Source organism: Toxotes jaculatrix, chromosome 11 (assembly GCF_017976425.1).
Source record: "Toxotes jaculatrix isolate fToxJac2 chromosome 11, fToxJac2.pri, whole genome shotgun sequence".
Classification (NCBI taxonomy): Eukaryota; Metazoa; Chordata; class Actinopteri; family Toxotidae; genus Toxotes; species Toxotes jaculatrix.
Genome location: NC_054404.1, coordinates 10,126,731 through 10,140,589, shown reverse-complemented (window position 1 = coordinate 10,140,589; position 13,859 = coordinate 10,126,731). Strand labels below are relative to the sequence as shown.

At 38.4% G+C, this 13,859-nt stretch overlaps 1 protein-coding gene across 2 annotated transcripts in view; it reads right to left on the bottom strand.

The window, feature by feature from the left end:
* Nucleotides 1-13,859, bottom strand: part of LOC121189779 (cGMP-dependent protein kinase 1-like) — a 74,904-nt gene that overhangs the window by 23,072 nt on the left and 37,973 nt on the right. For both annotated transcript variants that reach the window (XM_041050227.1, XM_041050226.1), the window contains exons 4-5: nt 5,145-5,250; nt 2,115-2,178 (exon numbers count right to left, since the gene is read on the bottom strand). In XM_041050227.1, coding sequence (XP_040906161.1) covers nt 2,115-2,178; nt 5,145-5,250 — 170 coding nt within the window. The remainder of the gene's footprint in view (nt 1-2,114; nt 2,179-5,144; nt 5,251-13,859) is intronic.

Genomic DNA, 13,859 nt, shown 5'->3' with positions numbered 1-13,859 from the left:
TCACATCAGTATATGGGTCTGCATGACATTTCTATCTCAAATACGACTTGCACCGCAATTAAAATGCCCTGTCAGTTCACACAGAATTAAAACACATAAAGACCACATGACACAAACGATCATCTAGCTTTACTTTATTATATTACTTTTATTATTATTATTATTATTTTATTATTATTATTACTTTATGTCTCCATGACTGTGTTTGCGCGCTTATGGCGACAGGTGTGCATGATACGAAAAATCCGAGTCGCCAAGAACTCAACAATTACACACGCGGACATTCACCTGTGCATTCTAGCTTGACCACGGCCGTTGCAGGTAAGTAAACTGCAGTGTGGCAAACCCTAATATTAAGTGAACATAACAAAAATTGTCCTCTGTATTTTTCAGATGATACACGTAAAACGTTGGCGTGAGCAGGTTAAGACTCCTACAGAACAGAGTCAGTGGTATTTTCACCAAAATATTTAGCGGGCACCGTTAGCCAACAGAGATGTCGTAGCTTAAAAACGTTAGCTTAACGCTAAGTTAGCTACAGGCTAAAACCGTCAAAATGTAGGATGACTTCCGCCGACAACTAACCACGGATATTTCGGGGCTTGTATTGTGAAGATAATCTGTTGTGAAAGAGTGTTTTAATTGAGGTAATCTTTCTTTTGATGCTAACAAAGCTGCATGGACGCATTCCTATAGGCTTACAAAGACGTCTCAGTTAATCCACGGCGAGGTTGAACATTGTGAACCTAAAATTGATTTGGTTTTCCTTTACCACGCCAGAGACTTCTAAAACGGACTGGGCTCAACCGGATTACTGCAGCCCCACATGAACTTTGATATGCCTATGGAGGACCTGCACTGCCAAGATTTTGGATGCTGCTGGTATGTAACCTGTCTTTGAATATGTGTTGTCACTGTTCCTCGCAGGACAGACAGGGACCCCCCTGACCCATTTAAAACAACTTATATGAATAATCAAATGTTTATATATGCAATGATACAATGCATTTGATAACATGTTGGCAAAATCAGAACTATTTATTCTGCACTCAGTGGTATAGTCATAGTCTGAGAGTTTTTTTCCCCGAAAGTCTGGACTTATTGAAAATGGTTACATAAATGATTACAGATACATGCATAGTTACACTGAATAATTAAAAAAAAAAAATTAGGCAAAGGCCATATTTGAAAGCAGCTCAACATATTGAAAGCCTCAATGTTAGAAGCAAACATCAAAAGTGTACATGAGAATATGTTTGCATAATTAAATTATGCTGGAGAACACATCAAACGAAGTGGTGTGCAGATGGGTAGAAAATGTGATTTTGAGACACATCTCAAAATGCACACTGTCAGCGGCATAAAAAAAAAAATCTACAAAACTACGGTTCAAAGAACATACCAGTGACTTTGAAAGTCTTAGTTCATTTATGACAAATCACAATCACAGCTGTTGTCAGTTTTGCAAAACACAATGTAGTGTTTCAGGTTTTGAATGTGCTTTTCTGCTTTCCAGGCAGCCAATGCAGACTATTCTAGTCAGTCTGCACTTAAGCTGCAGTGCCACATTACAATAATAGAACTTTAAAATATCTTAAGTTATGTTATCCATCAAAATTAAGAGAGGGGGATTTCTATATCTGCATATCAAGAGAAATGGTAGGAAAAAGGCAGTCAAAAATAAAAAAAAACTTTCTGTAAAAGACAAAGTGCTGGAAGTAGGCTACTTTGCTGACATTTAAGTCAAAATGGATGTCACCATACAGCATTAAATAAAATGGATTATGATGTGCTTCAGCTTGCTTAGACTGTTTGACCCCATGTGAAAGCTGAAATCGCTTCTGGGAACTGAGCTCTTCTTGTGCTCCCCTTAGTAGGTGGAGCATTTACTTCAACATCCCCATATTGAGCATGTGCTAAAGAGCAATAATTGCTGTGAAATCCAGACTGTGTAAACTTTCATTCTTCCTTAAGGCATACCAATACCATGACCAATGTTGCATGCATTCATTTTCTTTTGATAAAAGAAAGTGAACATATGGAATGGAAATCTATTAAGATGTGTGATGGAGGCTGCGAACAGACAGTCACAGGCTTTGGAAGGAGGCACTTACCTCCTCAAGGACATCAGCAAGCTTGCTCAGAATATCTTCCTGCAGGCCATGAAATGTTGGGACACTATAGGAGGAAGAAAAGAAAGGTTCATACAAATTGAATACATTACTGATTTAGTGTTCTGTGTTTTTCAGATAAAAAAAAATGTGGAAAGCTGTCTAGCATGAAGCTTAGTGTATTGCATGTATTGGCTTTGAAGCAGTTGACCAGAATCTAAGCAGACCTGTGATCTGCAAAATAAGTAAATATAGGCAACAGGAACAGATAAAGTCAATATTATTCCATGGGAGATGGCCTGTATACTGTAATACAGTGCATGTATATAAATATTGCAACATAAACTGGGCCATGTGTCTACACAGGGCATCAGATCCTGAGGTTGAATACACCAGTATGAGGCTCTAATGTTTGTTCTGTTTGCTTCCCGGCAGCGTCAATGAGCGCTATCTGTTATCAAACCTACTAAATAAAACTGGCCCAATGTTTATCAAGGAGGAGAGAAAATAACCCGTGTGGGTGAACAAAGGGCTTATCTCCCCCTATCATCTCTCTCTCTCTCTGTTTCTCCATCTCCCTCTCCCTCCCCTGTCTCAGCCCCCAACCCAGGCCCTAACCACTGTGTTGATCATTGTGTTGTTGCGTCCTTGACAGAGGCACTAGCTAACCAGCTACAGTCAATGGATGAGCCTAGTCTGCATGAAGCATATGGAGTTTCAACCCTCAAGCAGTGAAGCGCAAACAAAAAGCCTCTGTTGTAGTAAATTTGCGATGCAACAGCTTGATTGTATTACAGCAAATTAATTAATTATACAAGGCCAATGGGGAAATGTGGTTTCACTAATGTGGTCTTTTTAAATATGTTTATCATTCTAACGTCATTACAGCCATGGCACTGTGTGATATAATGTAACAGTTTTTGTGGTTGCCAACACCTAGAAAAACAAGTTGTGATGACTGCTACTTTGAGGGAGTTTGAGTTACTCTTTCCCATGCTCATTTCCCATGGCTTTTTCAAATTTTGGGGCAGAAAGTTGTTTGCTTTTTTTCTGTGCCTCATAGCTAGACTTTTATCTAAAGTGCAAGGGTTGAGTGATTGCGTACCAACCTTAAAAATATCAATACACAGCATTATGCATTTTGTGCTCTTTGTCTGTTCATTAGACACTACCCTTAAATTTACTCTTCTTGGAGCAATGTGTTTGAGATAATAAAAAAAAATCATCTTCACAAACATTCTCACTTCCCATGTGTGATACGACGTGGGATTTCTGTGTCAGTTTTTCATCAGTGTTCCTCCTCCACAGCTTTTGAGAGCAAATATATAATTTTACGGCAATTAAAGAGTGTGTCGAAGACTCACAGGGACCAATATGTGTTTGTTCTTACACTTAAACTACAGCTCTTTTATTAGTTCTGCTTCTGGGAAACAAAACAGCAATATAATTATCTACATACTGTGAATGAACAAATGTAGCTATAAATCTCTGATTTCCCCCCTAGATACCCCTTTATAATCCAAACACACAGGGTGAGTCTAAACCAAGCAATACGTACGTCTATTAAATATTTACTTATTTGTTGGACTGTTATGCAAGCGCTGCTGAGAGGCAATAGCTTCCCTACAGTATATGCCCAGAAAAGAGATAGCACGTGTTTTGTGTCTTTTTTTTTTCTTTGTCAGAGCCATTGCTGAAATAGCTTCAGTGTAAGACAGGAAAGTCAGATTAATAGAGTATTTTTATCTGGTCTGAAATATATTTTTGGCACGATATGTCATACAGACTGGTGAAAGGGTAGTGTAGATACAGCAGGGGCTGAAGTGACTTTATTGTGACTGGTCTGTAAATGTAAGACTGCTATACTAAACCAAACTATATTTCACCAGAAGAACAACATCATTAATCATTATATTCAAATGCTTAAAACAACCTATGTGTATGTTTCCCTGGCTAGCATTATCTTGTTACTGTACACATGATAATTGTCCTATATTAGTAGCAAATGCAGGAGTTATATGACTTTGTTACACTGCTGCAAAAAACGCTTTAAGGGAAATGATGAAAGCGAAGTTTAACTTAGACGTTAGAAATAGAAATAGTAAACTTTTTTTTTTAACCATTTTGATGATCTTTAACTAACCTTCACCAAGTAGTTTCGTTTCCCAAATGCCACTCTACATTTACTGTAAATGTTTCACATCAGGAAACTCAGAGTCATTTTCAGAAGAGTGAAATGGGTTGTTTTGGAAGGTACTGAGCACTTGGAAATGTCTTGTGAAAAGCTGTTTTCCTGTGCACGGTATCCATCCACCTGCCTTAAAACAGCCCTGTCAAGTAGTGAGGGAGTGATTCATGAAGTTTTGTTCAGGAGAAATGATCTAGGCAGTGTGTGTGTTTTTATGGTCTGAGAACTTTTAACACACAAAGGGGAGTGTATGTGTGAAAGAAAGTGAGAAGACATAGGAGCAATTCCTATTATATCTGCCCTGAGACAAGGTCATGTGATAATGGAATGCCACATGTAATATAAGGAAGAGGTACTATAGTTTTCATAATTGGCTTGATGAAGACCAAAGTGGATGATAGAAAAACAGGAAAGTTGAACAGAGATAGGGGTGAGAGATTTCTACTGTATTTGCATGTCATACATCTTGATCATTAGACACTGCTCTCCTTCTGTCTTCTGAGTCTTTCTTTCTTTTATCCTATACTCCATGCGGGCCTAAAAAGGGTCTGCTAGCCTTTTAAGTGATAATGGACTTCTCTACAGAGAAGTGGTTACAGAAAGGGATGTTAAAGAAAGATGATAAAGGTACAAGATATTTTTCCAGTCAGATGAATAACACCATCGGTGATGCACCAGCAATTAATGTTGTTATGTAATTTATTGGCAAAAATTAGATGTAAGGAATCTTCTGAGAAAAAGCTCAGACACATTCTCCTGAATTCATTTTGTTAATTCATTTCTGATCAAAGTCCTATTGATGTAATTTGTCTGTTACTGGGGGACAATTTACCCTGTTTCCTCACCTTTTCAGAAACTCCATATACTCCGTGTGCTTGATGAGACCCGTCCTCATCATGATCGTCTGAAAACATTGTCGGTCGATGGCCCATAGCTTCACATTTGTTAGAGCTGGAAAGAAGAATGCACATGCTTTTTACCCTCAGGCAAACAGAATAATAAAATAGAACATGTACGCATAATACATGCCCTGCAACAGCTTTATGCTTTGTGTATGCACAGTATGAATATTGTTATGTCATGGCATGTGTGAGTGAATGTAAACTAATACTGTGCTAAAATCACTGTAAAGAGAGTGGAGTGGAGAAATCCACACACCTGTAGGTTTGGTCACTCTTTTAGTGGCAGTAACTGTCGTCTAAATGTTTTCTCTAGCGGCTGCTCAGGCTTAGGAGGGAGGAGGTATTTTGGACAATTACTCTTTACTCAGCAGTTGGAGTTAATTGGTATTTTTGGAATACCTTGCATGGATGGCTTGTTTCAAGTCATGCTACAGCATTTTAATTGGTTTAAGGTCAGGAGTCTGACTTGATTATGCCAAAGTTTTTTTTTTGTATTAGTTTAAGCCCTTGAGCTACTGATTGCTCTTTGTGTTAAGGGCAATTATCAAACTGTGTGACGAAAGTTATGTTAAATTTCAAATCGCAAACAGCTACCCTGATATTTTTCTGAACAATTTCCTGGAACAATTGGGAATTAATTGTTCCTACAATTAATTGATTGCAATCTGTGCTGGCCCTGCGGCACCAACTCCAAACCATAATACTCACTACACATGAAGTAGATGAAGATTAAAATGTTGGTTTGCATTTTTTTTTTCATATAAATATAGCATTTTTTCCTGTTTGTTCACACAGTATTGTTCCACAAAGCATCCAGGTGGTCTGAGACAGGCAATACTTTGTCTTTGGAGAACAACAGTTTCCTCTCTAGTATCTTTCCGTGGGCAAATTCATGTTTGGTGACTTTCTTGTTGTAGACCGATAACAGAATTTAGGGAGTGGAAAAGATAGCTAGTATGCATTGCTGTTGCGGTGTACTTCTGTGACAGTTCCTTGAATAATATACAGTTCTCTTGCAGCAATTTCTGCAGAAGACTTGGCCCTTCAAAGAGCAACAGCAGTGCAAAATTCTGTTCCCTTTTTTTTCTATTTTTATACATGACTGTTGAGTGATGGAGGCCTGGGTCTTTCAGAATTCCTTTTCTTGCCATTTTCCGTGTTTTGAGCCTCGATGGCACTTTCTCTGAGGTCCTTTGTAGTCACTTTTGATTGGAATATGTTTCACCTCAATAGACCTCTGTTGTGAAGAGTAGACTCCAGGTAACTAGGCCATGTAAGTTTTCATCAGAGCACTGGACCTCTAACTCACACCTGAATGTCATTATATTTCCCCCTTCAAACCCATTTCACACAAGAAATTAGGTTGTTGGGGAAAAAACTTTATAACAAAACATAACAATACTGCATATTTTGTCTCGCTGAGCTACATTGTACACCTACTCAATGCTTCACTTTGGAAATCGTAGTTAATGATAATTATTTCAGAATATCTGTGGCATTTCTCTCAATTGCTAGTATCATTATCTTCTGTGAGAAAGGCTCTTATTTCGATTTCAGTGCTTCATTTGTGAAGTTGTACAGTAGACTTTGAGGAGCAATAAGAAAGGAGGCAGAGAAAATCTATGTCTGACCCCAAAACAGATCTGGAGATCCCCAGGGAGCCCTGCAGCCACAGGGACATGTAGTAATATTAGATAAAAAAAAAAAAAAGTGCTTATGTCTGCCTGAGTGCTTAAGTCTGTTACTAGAGCTCAGAGTCATTATCTCTCATCCTCCTAGTGTGACACTTCTTCACAGAGATAAAAAAAAATTAAGTTTTGTTTAGAATGGTATGATATTGATTATAGAAAAATAATTTTATGCTCTCTGTTCTCGACAGTAAAGTGATTGTGCAGTTTTAGCTATAGAACAGCACCCCTGCGGCTAATGGGAAATGAGTGTCACTTCAGGAGGGTGACTGCTGGGCCTGAGGCTGCAGTTTGGTGGGTTTTCCCTAATAGTATCTGTTTGATACTACTCCACAAAAGCAATGCCCAGTTGCTGATACTCATAGCACTCCAACTTTTGATTCTATCCTTGTGAGTACCGAGGTTTACCTTATAAAAGTGAGAATCTACCGAGGTGATTCCTGGCTGTTGTCATCTCTTCAAGAAAATATTTCATAGTTTTTAATGAGATAAAGAGATTTGAGTGGGAATGATGATCAGAGTAGACATTGTGAGTTAAGCAAGAACTGTTGAGAGGTATTATTAGATTGGAAATGGCAGTGACAATCTGGTAAATACTAAGTATACAGTAGTATATATAGCACATTTAGAATATATAATCTACTTTATGTACATATAGACATGCATACGTAAGGGAAGGTACTCTCACAGGCACCACAAATCTTTCTGCAGACCAAGAGTTTGGCAGCACTTTAAAATAGGGCCAAACCACAGGAGAAATGCCCTCATTACACAGCCTGACACTGTTTTTACTCAGACACTTTCTTGGAGCAGGAACCCCAAAACACACAGTGTGACGTTAAAATGTATACAGACCCAGGCATCTGGATACACAGATATGCAGACATTCTGTGCAAGCAGACACAGATATTAAATATACACAAAGAGACACATACAGGTTGCACATATGTATATACATAAACACAAGTATGTCTTCAAAACACACACATGCTGCTGAGTGCACATACACATGGATAAACATGAAGCAGTCATCTGACACAGAACTACTGGAAAGCTATACACTGTGCAATACTATCATCCAAAGTGGATTCATGCTGGAGTACAAACACACATGGTCTGTAATATCACATATCTCCTCCAATCAATCTCCTCCAATCAACAGACCTCATATATGGAGATAGGTCTAGAGAGAAATTATTAGAGTAGCCTTCTAATTTGACCCTGAAGCAACAAGAGTGGGAGGTTATACGTCATTGCCCCCAGTGCAGTGTGCAATGGAGAGTTTTGCCAGAAAGTGTGGGAGTATGGGGCAGTGGGAAATAAGAAATGTAGGGAGCCTGCAGCGCACTGCAATAGGTTAACGTATTATTCGGAGGATTGACTAAATTGCAGTGAGACCCAGGGAGCTAGTTATCCTGTAGTGAGGGTGCAGATTAATGTCTTAATGCTCATAGGTTGCCAGCCATGAGCTTCACAGCTTACTGGATGCACAAAACACCCCAGGCAGTGCTGGAGAGATTCAAGGATGATGTCTGTGAGAGGTTTTGAGGAACAAGGCAATGTGTTGTTCCACTGGGGCTTTTAACAGTCATGCAGAGGGGAACTTTATATGTGTGCAATATGAAACGTGTGTTCTGTACAAACAGGGTAGAGGAATACCTGTGCAATTTAGTTCAGTTCACCGGATGCTTAACAGTAAGCACTACCTTTTGGAATATTGGTATTAAGAGAATTGTGAAAGCCAGTTGCTCCAGACTGAAATGTATTGTTGTATCATACAGTCACAGCTGCTATCTTGCACACTTCATGTAATGTACATCATGTACAGTACTTAACCAATGCACTGAATTAGTCTGGTGTTATTTGTGGCAACAGTTAAATGAAACATTTAACCATTTGCTTTCCAGAAGGTCAAAAAAAAAAAGAAAAAAAAAGAAAGAAAGATTGACAAGTGACTTCAGTGCAACACACATAGGTGGCAGCATTGTGTGTGGGGGGGGGGGGGGGGGGGGGGGGGGGGGTAAGGTATTTGCCCGTAGCACAATCTGCCTTCATACAGACAGTGGAAGTATCTGTGATTAAAATAGCTGCTTTTGTGATTGTCTCTTATCAATGCAGCGAAAATGGCTTACATAGAAAATAATTCAAGCTGGTGTTTTGATGGGTGCCATATGTCACCAGTGTATGTTGCACTGTTGTTCATTACATCTCAAATATCTCATTGTGATAGTTCCTTTAAACTTCACAATCGCCGGTTTCAGTCCGTGCATGTAAAGCACATAAACTGACAATTTGTATTTTAAAATGTTACTCTTTAAATTGGAATCATGCTAATGTCAGTATACTCCCTGCTGACTACTGTTTAATCCCTATTTTCTCTTTGCCCTTGAAAACTTATTTAAATTGAATTTTATCCCACCCTCAGAATAAAGGTTTGTTATTCATTGACATGCTGCCCACAGCTGAGCATGTTATCATTATCATTTGCTCATGGTGCTCCTTTCCTTCCCTCTCTTTGATACAGTGATTATAATCTCTCACCCTTTAATTTCTCCCAATTATTTGCAATGACAGATCAATAGTGTTGATTGTGAATACTGCCAAAACTGGACGACGAGCTCCAGTGGCATGCCAGGCCCCAAAAGAGAGGATCTGCATGTAAGCCTAAGGGAAACAGTGAGAGATTATGTACATGTGGGTGTTTCCAGCAAGATGCAGGGCGCAGCACGTTTGTGGTGGAAGTAGCCATTCATTCATTTGGCTCAGTCGTAATTCACTGTAACTGAATTTCTGCCTGGGGCATTATGCAAATGCTCCTCGTATGTTTGTTCTTGTAATCCAATTTTTGCTCATTAAATTACATAAATATAGGATGAGATCAGCACCATTTTTTCCTTGTACTCTGGCCATGACAGTTTCCATCCAGGGAGTATGGGACTTTGAAACATCAAAACTTTGTACGTTACTCTAACTGTAATCTTGATTTCTGTCGTGAGTGCCATAAGTTTTAATGGGGTTTAAAATAACTCTGAACAGTCTACGTCTTGCCCATGATAATTCAGCTGAAGTATAAAGCATCTGCCATTTTCACTGCAGAAAATCCACATTCCTTTCCAAAAGCACCCACAGGGCTACATGAAAGTGGTACTTAAATAAAGATTAGACCAGAGTCCCAAGCAGTGAAGTGTGCAAGGATGACAAGAAATATGTTTGTTAGTAACATAGCATTAACACAGTGTAATATACTACTCAGTGTACATAACTATGTATATAGTATTTGACAGAAAATAAGTTCTAAAATAAGCTCTCCCTCTCTCTGCACATTCGTCTGTATAACAGACGCAGGGAAATCTGCATTTATTATCAGCCTGCTGCAGTGCCAGTGGGTACATTCTCCAGAGGAGAAAAAGCACTGCCATAATCAGATCATGACAGATGATGATATGTATTTTGACACAATACAGTATATTATTCACAGCAAAGTCTCCCTCTCCCACTTTTATGTTATCATGGCGGTAATCAAATCATTGTCACTCGGCAAAGAAAATGTGTCAGAAAACGTTGGAAATATTAATCAACATGTGTCTTTGGCCCTATCTTGGTTATTAGGATGTGCTCAACTGTGAATTATCATTTTAGCACTTGTAGACGATTAACCTGGGGTTATACGGCTCTGAGAGAAGGAGTGGTGTCTCGAAACTAATTAGTGAGAGCACTCACCATAAGACTTTTTTTCACTCTGGAATATTGTTGTAATGTTTGGGTTTGAGGGCATTTGAATTGGTTTTCAACTTTTCCCACTGTCAGATCTGTGACTTGCCTACTCCTGCGACTTAATTTCCGTCATTAACATTTTCAACTACACTCAACCCCTCTTTCCTACCCTGTTATGTCTAAGAAAATGAGAAGATCGACCATGACTCTGAGACATACATAGTCCTCCCTCCACTCTTAAAATCACATAGTCACGTAAACTCCTTTGAGGCTTCCTACATGTCTTGTTTTGGAAAGCGTTAAGAGAGCGGTGCTGTCAGGGCTTCAGGGTGGAGGAGGGTAATCTCCTTTCCCCCTAAGTCATTAATAACATCAGCCAACTGTGATTACATCTGGATGAGCTCTTTAGAGCGTGAGAAAGCAGGACAGGTCATTTACGCCAGACAGTGTCACAGAACTAAAGAAGAAGGAAAACATTAGAAGAATTTTCTTTATAATTATAGATCCAATTTTAATTGTTATTACTGAGGCTTAAAAGAACACAGCACAGTGTAAGAAAAACAGATACACTGGACCATGTTTGGCAGTAGCTGAAACATAATAACACCCTATGCCATATAACAACAACCTTTGAATCACATAATATATTGTGAACTGGAGCATTGCATGTCTGTAGTTAGAGTAATAGTATGTGCCCTTATGTCAGCTTTCACATAGAAGTGAATCCCAACACAGCTGGCTTAATCAGATGCAGTCTCCAGCTGCCAGCTCTGCCAATAGTCACCCTATGTGGTGGACAGTATATGGAGCCGCAGCTGCTTGAGAAATATTGAACTGAACATCATCCCACTCAACCTCTACCCACCATACTCTGCTGTGGTAACCTATATTAATTGATCTTCTGTTTCTAGAGAATAACAGACTTAATTAGTTTTATATTAGGTGATTCTATTTTGGTTTCTTAACCAGCTATGTCCATCAACATATATTAAAAAAGGCAGACATTTGAGACTCATAATATTTAAATGCATAAATCAAACACTGAGCACAGAGAGGATACTCTCGTTACATTTTGGTCCAAAACTTACATTCAAAGGCTGATTGAACAGGAATATTTCCAAATGTGTGCTTTTAGCTGGCTCTGTCTCAGAGAAAGAGTCTCAGGATAAAATCACCGTTTACAACTCAACTCTGTATGTAACATTAACAAACTTCACTCCCAACCTTTATTCATCAATTACAGCTGATCTTGTTTGGAAGTTCATCATAAACATGCACACATTTAGACTGGAGTTTGGTTGGTTTAAAGGAGTATTCCATTATCCTGGAAGAGTGGAGAGTGGCTCATCTAAAGTTAGCTCTATGATTGCAGAGTTGGATATGTTATTCATACCTTAAACAAAGTGGTAAACATTTCCCAGTTCCAGCTTAAACCCATTCACACTTTGAGCAGGAGTCCTGTATTTTCATGGATATTAAAGCATTATTTTTTAAAAGCATTTGTTATTTAAAATTCAAATTCAGTGGACCTCATCATACTTTTTGATAGCGCCTACTTCTTTCATCATTCAAGTAATAGCTTCTCTAAATGGAACATGCTGTCTTTGTGGACAATCAGTCACGATGGGTAACATTATCACAACAAAGATCATTTGCATTTGCCATTAGCAGAATCCATTTTAAAAACAATGTTGTCACTTGAAGTTCACTGTTTAGGTCTAAAATATTAAATTTGAGCAAAGCAGGAGAAAACAAGACTAATAGTCTACAGCCACGCTAGCTGTTCTCTGAGGCTGTACCTCAGATAAATGTTCACATTATCTTGCTGAAATGTTTAGCAGGTATGTTCATTGCATTAGATTAGGACATTAGCATGCAAACATTTACTAGTTAGCACTAAACTAACACAGCATTCCTCAGCAATCTATCCAGAGGTTTGAATAGGAAGTCCATTCTCAAGAGCTATAATACCTATGCATAAATACAATTTGTTTTGGCTAAACTCCATATCTTCAGACAGATTAGGGGAAAAGAAGGAACTTGTGGATAGTAATGTACAATAGTGGTAATATATTTCACACTACAATGGAATGAGAGCCATCAAATCTTAAGTCACAATTAATGGACTTGAATGGTACTGAAGCACATCACTGATGAAGGGTGTTAAGCATGATGCAGGGTGAAAAGACATACAGTAATATTAAACCTTCAGTGGATGGGAGAAACAGTAAATTATATATACTTGGGAAATTATTTTATTATGGGAATAAATTAGTAAAACAGCAGTTAATATTGTAATAGCTATGTATTTTCATATTTGAATTGAATGTATTTATAAGTCTTCACAGTCCTAATGTAGACACATAAAGTTGAGAGGGTTGGCTGCCACTGCAGGAACTCTAGTCAGATTCACAAAGATGGACTGTAATATGTATAAGCGTTCATAAAATGTCTCTGTAATGACAGATGCTTCACCTGAAACAGTGAAGCGAGGCCAGGGGGGGTCACAGGCCAAGAAGAAAGGTTACATTTCTCAGAAATGAATAAGAATAAAAGAAAAACACTGCAAACTCTGTAAATGCACTGATCTTATTTAAAAGCCTTTAATCATCACAGTCATTTTTTAATAGGTGTTTGTCCTTTGTTCAGGACATTTTTTATTAAAAGAAATTCATCTCTTCTTTTCTACACAGATTTAATTTCATGGTGTCATGATGAAAGTGCTGCTGTGCTACCTGAGCTGGTGACGTCAGCGGTAAGGATAGCTGCTTCTATGGAGGGGGGGGGGGGGGGTAAGAAAAACATCTTTGCTGTCCACTGCTTGCTGCATCGGAACATCAATGAAAAATCACCTTTTCAGCATAAATTGCTTTCTCATCGGTTTGTGAGATAAATTTTAATTGTTTGTTGTCCTCGTCATTATAGACAATCAACCAGAAACTATTTGCCACAGAGGAAATCAGTTTGAATAACCTGATAAATTTCAGTCTGCCCGGCTGTAGAAAATCAAATGGAGGAAATGAAGTGTGTTTGCTGTTCATCAGCAAGTGGGTTATTTTTAGGCTTTGGTCCAGGTTGTATTAGGTAAAACATTTCTTTATTCAGCTGGTTCTGTGGTCTACTCGGTCTTTCAAATGATTGATTTGGCAAGTAGTTAAATATACTGAGAACTTAAAACCTTGTGTCCCACATTTTCAACTGTTTTTTTGTCTTAATATCCTGCTCAGTGTGTTAACTATAGTGTCTACACTAAAAT